At 39.7% G+C, this 6,496-nt stretch overlaps 1 protein-coding gene across 1 annotated transcript; it reads right to left on the bottom strand.

The window, feature by feature from the left end:
* Positions 1-543: 543 nt before the first annotated feature.
* LOC114075223 lies at positions 544-3,795 on the bottom strand. Its single transcript, XM_027913579.1, has 5 exons — positions 3,226-3,795; positions 2,739-2,934; positions 2,488-2,609; positions 2,277-2,417; positions 544-1,212 (listed from the first exon to the last, which is right to left on the bottom strand). Exons 1-5 carry the CDS (start codon positions 3,793-3,795, stop codon positions 544-546), a joined length of 1,698 nt encoding a protein of 565 aa, XP_027769380.1.
* Between the last annotated feature and the right edge of the window lie 2,701 nt (positions 3,796-6,496).

Below are 6,496 nucleotides of genomic sequence, written 5' to 3'. Positions count from 1 at the left end.
TAAAACACAATATCCGGATGTCGAACGTCTGTCAGAGGGTGATCCTGCCCAATCAGCGTCTGTATATCCAATGATATGCTCATGACCTTGATCCTCAAAGAGTAGTCCTTTGCCGGGGGCTGACTTTATATATCAAAGAATACGAACAACTGCTTCCCAGTGACTATCACAAGGTGAAGTCATAAACTGACTTACAACACTCATGGGAAAAGAGATGTCTGGTCTAGTCACTGTGAGATAATTCAACTTTCCAACAAGTCATCTATACTTTTCCGGATTACTAAGTGGCTCCCCTATCCCGGAAGAAGTTTAACATTCGGATCCATCCGAGTGTCAATAGGTCTACATCCCATCATTCATGTCTCCTCAAGAATGTCTAAGGCATACTTGTGTTGTGAGATAACAATGCTTGATCTAGATTGAGCAACCTCAATACCTAGAAAATACTTCAATCAGCCAAGGTCTTTAGTCTGAAAGTGCTTAAAAAGATGTTGCCTTAAATCGGTGATACCATCTTGATCATTACCGGTGATAACAATATCATCAACATAAACAACCAAATAGATATCGACCTGGTGCAGAATGTCGATAAAACACAGTCTGATCAGCTCCACTACGATTCATGCCAAACTCCTGAATTACTGTGCTGAACTTCCCAAACCAAGCTCGAGGAGACTGTTTCAGACGATAGATTGACCTACGCAATCGACATACAAGGCTACTAGACTCCCCCTGAGCAACAAAACCAGGTGATTGTTCCATATAGACTTCTTCCTCAAGATCACCATACAGAAAAACATTCTTTATGTCCAACTGATAAAGAGGACTATGACGAACGATAGCCATAGATAGAAAAAGACGAACATATGCTATTTTAGCCACAGGAGCGAAAGTGTCACTATAATCTAGCCCAAATATCTGAGTATACCCTTTGGCGACAAGGCGAGCCTTAAGTCGATCTACCTGAACATCTGGACTAATTTTAATTGCGTAAACCCAATGACAACCAACAGTAGATCTACCTGCAGGAAGGGAGACAAGCTCCCAAGTACCACTCTTATGTAAAGCAGACATCTCATCAACCATAGCCTGCCTCCATCCAGAATGAGAAAGTGCTTCATCGGTAGTCTTAGGAATGGAAACAGAGGACAAAGACGACACAAAGGCATAATGGGGTGATGATAGACGATGATAATTTAAGAAGGTATAATGCTAGTTAGTATTTCGAGTAGATCGTCTACCTTTTTGAAGTGCAAACGGTGGGCTAGGTAGAGGCAAGTCCGCAGTAGGAGCAGGGTCTGGCGCATGACATGAATCATCTGGGACTAGGGTTTGACGTGGACGACAATGATAAGTTAGTAGTGGTAGCACTGTAACTGGAGATGTAGACGTAACTGTAGATTCATTAAACGTTGGCACAGGTAAAACTTGAGGTATGTGTAAGACCATAGAGACATCAATATGATCAAAAGATGTATAGTAAGGTTAGGACTCAAAAAATGTAACATCAGCAGAATAACGTATCGATGAAGATCATGTGAATAACAACGATACCCTTTTTGAACTTTAGAGTAACCAAGAAAGACACATTTGAGGGCACGAGGAGCTAATTTATCTTTCCTTGGGGCTAAATTATGAACAAAACATGTGCTCCCAAAGACAAGAGGGGGAATAGGATAGAGATGTGACTGAGAAAACAATATGAAATGTGGAACTTGATTCTAAATAGACGAAGAGGGCATTCTATTAATTAAATAAAAGCTGAAAGGACTGCATCGCCTAAAAAATGCAGCGAAACATGCGATTCAATGAGGAGAGTGCGAGCAGTCTCTATGAGATGCCTATTCTTTCTTTCTGCGACACCATTTTGTTGAGGAGTGTATGGAAAAGATGTTTGGTGAATGATTCCATGGTGAGACAGAAATTGCTGAAATTGGGATGATAAGTATTCTAAGGCATTATTACTACGGAAAGTACGAATAGAAACACCAAATTGATTTTGTATTTCCGCAAAGAAACTTTTGAAAATAGAAAATAACTCAGAACGATCTTTCATTAAAAAACCCAAGTACATCTTGAATAATCATCAAAGAAACTAACAAAATAATGAAATCCTAAGGTGAAACTGACTCTATTAGGACCCCAAATATCTAAATGAACTAATGAAAAAATAGACTCTGAACGACCCTCAGTACTACGAGAAAATGTAGCACGAGTTGTTTCCCAAGTTGACACGACTCTCAATCTAATGTAGATAAACTAGACAAACTAGGCACCATCTTTTGCAGTTTGAATAGACTCGGATGTCCCAGACGTTTGTGAATTAGATTTGGGGAATCTATAACGGAGCATGCTGTCAAGGAATTTGAAGAGGTAAGATAGTAAAGGCCTTGTGATTCATGTCCTGTTCCAATCATCTGTCCCGTATGAGAAAAAAATCATTGAAAAAAATTATGCTACAATGTAGGGATTCATCAAACGACTAACAGATGCTAGACTAAAAGGAGAACCAAAAACATAAAGAACAGAGTTTAGGGTGACACAAGATAGGGGTTTGGCTTTTCCAACCCCTTTTGGTTTTGTCTGGATCCCATTGGTTAAAGTAATAGCTAGAAGAGATTGCGAATAAACAATATCGGATAAAAGTGATTTATTACAAAAAAATATGATCAGAAGCCCCAGAGTCCACGACCCATGTTCCAACAGTACTAGATTGCGACACACAAGAAAAAGATTACCCGTGACAGACACATCAGGTTGTGCAACCGAAACTACTTGTGGAGACGTTTGCTTATTTGCACGATACTGAAGGAACTCATCATATTCTATCTGAGCAATATGAGCATTATTGGATGGTTGATTAGGTTGAGCACCATATGCTACCGCTGGAGATGACTGTTTACTTGCGCGATTTCGAAGGAACTCATTATATTCCTTTAGAATAAGAGGATCATAACTGGGTAGTGGACCATGCAAAATATGACATGTCACGAGTGTGTCCAGAATTATGAAAATGACTACACTTGGATCGAGGTTTCCCAAAACGTCCTCCCCCTCGCCGATTTTCCGTAGAGTGGTATGTACGCTTTTCAAAGGTTTGAGATGCGAGAATAGAGGAGTCAATAGTGGATGATAAAACGACTTTGTGACTAGGAGGTGCCACAAGACGAAGGAGGCGAGAGAATAATTCATCGATTGTAGGAATTGTAGGCCTAGCTAACGCACAAAATCATTATCAGGAGGAAGTCCAGCAAGAGTAAGAACTAGAAACAATGTTTGTCTATGTTCTTGTTGTTTTTCCACATCCGTAGTCACTGGCATCAACGTGTCGAATTCCTCTATGATTGCATGTACCTGTCCCAAGTAAGTAGACATAATGGATTCTTGTTTCATTAAGTTGGTCAATCGAGATATCACATCATAGAATCGAGAAATGTCATTAGTGTATAAAGCACACGCCTTTTCCCAAACTGTATAACACGTTTGGAATGGGCGAAACAAGGGCATCAATTTGGAAATAATCGAACGCCATAGGAGACTAAATAATTGAGCATCTATTTTCTCCCAATGTGCTTTGACTTTTGCATCTTTCTCACTAGTCTTTGCCTTTACATCTACCACATAAGTCTTGTTCGTTAAGTGATCGTGCACACCTTGACCCTTGCACCAAAATTCAACTGACGAAGCCCAAGATAAATAGTTTGAACTTCCCAATAGAAGTTCTAAAGTGAATATAGCGCTAGAATTTCCAATCCCTATATTTTTAGAACCAAAAACATCACATCCAAAAGACATTATGCTAAATTTGTCTCGGGAACAACAAAAAAATCTTGATTATTGAGATTTGATCATCGGAAAATTCAAATCTCAAAATTTTTTTACTGAAAACAGCCTAAAAATAGCTGGAACCCTAATTCAGGTGATTGAATCTGATCGAAATCAGAAATAAATTACATTGTCAGCCTCGGAATGAAGAGAAGACTTAGATAGAAAAAAAATTATCGAAAAAACTAGCCAAAAAAAGTCACACACACCGCCGCGTGGGTCTGACAGTTCGCCGATGAAAATCCTACCGGCGGCGCGTGACGACGCGTGTTGCACTGGTTTCTGGTAGGGATGATTGGGCTTTGCTCGCCGAGAAATTCCGCAGCTAGTGGTGGTTTCAATTTTATGAAAATAGTGACGAAAAATAATAATTATCTGGACAACAACTAGGTTACCGGAAAATAATAATTTTTTTTAATTTTTTCTTTTCTCACAATTGCTCTTATACCATGTGAGAAATATTGAAGAAAATATTATTGAATTGCGTATCTAAATTGTTACGTGAAGACCCTATTTATAGACACTACATTGAAAACCTTTTCCAACTAGAATTCGTATTCTAATTTCTATTCTAAGTAAGAAATACTTATTCCTATTCTAACAGCACTCAAAACAACATTTGTACACAAGTATAGACCTTTAAGCTCTAGCAATCACATAACTATCAATTCTGACTCTTTCTTTGATTTGGTGCAGGCTTACGCTCCCAGGTTCGACAAGCTAACTTATGTGGATTGAATCATGACACAAACTAACCATGCAACAAACACCTCTATTTTTTTGCCTCTCACCAAGGTACCAATTTTCCGATACCGCAACTAGTGCTCTCATTTCAAAAGAAATCCTCATTTTTCACACAGTGATTATGAATTTGGGTACAAGGATCTTTTCTCAACACACGCGCTCATGAACAAGTTCAAATACAGTTAGTACTTTTCGTCATAGGCTTGTTCACCACATAAGACTCTAGGATCACGATAGGACTTTCTTAGCTTGTAACGTAGGCTCAAGGTCAGATGTGGTACATTTGGGTACATTTTTAGTGACTTTTTTCCCACCTTGACATCACCGCTAAACTTCCAACATCTTTTCATTGCCGCTGACACCCTATTTTTCTTCTCTTTTCTTCTTTGCCTTGCTCCTTTTTTTTTTTTGGGATGTGACTCACTTCTTTTGCATCTTTTTCTCTTAAAACTCTTTTCTTTCTTTTCTTTTATTTTTTTTCTCAATTTCAATCAATTGACAATTTCAAAAAGTCACATCTATCGCTCACTTAAGCTTTTATTTTTCAAACATCCAACTCTTTTCATACCCATTTTTCGGTCCTCACTCATTATAGCCACTCTTTACTCATGACTTTTTCATGAGTTGAGGTACACAATACCCGAAGTCAGGTCAGGGTCAAGACGAGGTCACTTAATGCATTAGCCACCCTCAACTTAGGCTTTTGGGCTAATTCAAGGTGCACATGTCCAATGAGGGACTGGGGGCTAAATTATTAGACCTTGGGAAGGTGAGTTGGTAAATAAAAAATTTGGTCTATTACAGGCTCAACATATTTAGATCAGAAAGGGACCATTATTTCATTTGGTTAACTTCTTTTAGGCTAGATATTGACTATTTCGAATAAGAGCCTATCATCAGAACCTAGCTTCTAACACAAATTTCCTTCATCGGACTAACTAGGCAAGTTCTAGTTAGGTACCAACTTTTCAACACTCAAATAACCTCATACTCTCTTGGCACATCATTACACTATCAGATTATTAGCTTTCCCAGTTTAGATGTTAGTTGAAGGTCATGTAGTGGGTGCCTATTTATGCCATGCTCAGAGTCAACACATTCAACTTATTTTCACCTATATATGCAAGCATATCCAGGACGGGGTATCCTTTTTTATCAGCCATCATGCTTCATTTTCATGCTTTTATACTTATACAAATTACAATATGCCGGTTCAACAGAAAATCAAGCAGTCTCTTGGGGAAAAAGAACACAAGCAAGAAAATCCCAAGAGAGGATTGTGAGTTGGGTTACTCAAACTTCATCCTGTCACTCACTTTCTATTTACCTCACCCCCAACAAAAATATTTCAATTATCCGCAATACATACGAAATAAAAGATATAAAGTGGTAGGTGAAGCAAACTATGGCGCATAGAGCCGAAGAACTATCAATATGTGGGTGGGTTCAATTTCCCAGAACCAACTGGATAATCAACTAGGCCACTCTCGGTAGCACCCACAACAACCTCCGCACCATCAGTAATGCTCCTCTCACCGCTCGTCGGTACCGAACTGGATGCCCCAGCAGCTATCTCGAGTGCTCTCCTCTGACGTATCTCTTCATCTACCAAGGAGGCCCTCCTAGCCCGCTCAAGCTATGTTCACTCTCTCTCTTCTTCGTACGGGCCTCATCACTAGCCTTGGTGTTGTTAATGGAGCGGTGCATCTTGGTACGCGCACACTGCTCAAATGGTGGCTGAATAGGGGCCTTGAACAAGGCCTCTAGCACTGTGTCCTCTGCTAGCTTATCGGGAGAACTCTCTGGATCAGTCCCCCTCATCTCCAAGATGACATCCACTTTAGCTCGCAAGCTATCAAGCTCAGCCTGAATAGTAGTGAGGTCAGCAGTGGGGACTGGGCGTGCTAGAACCAGCTCAAAGGCATCA

This window comes from Solanum pennellii, chromosome 12 (assembly GCF_001406875.1).
Source record: "Solanum pennellii chromosome 12, SPENNV200".
NCBI lineage: Eukaryota > Viridiplantae > Streptophyta > Magnoliopsida > Solanales > Solanaceae > Solanum > Solanum pennellii.
This window is presented reverse-complemented; position numbering and strand designations above follow the sequence as displayed.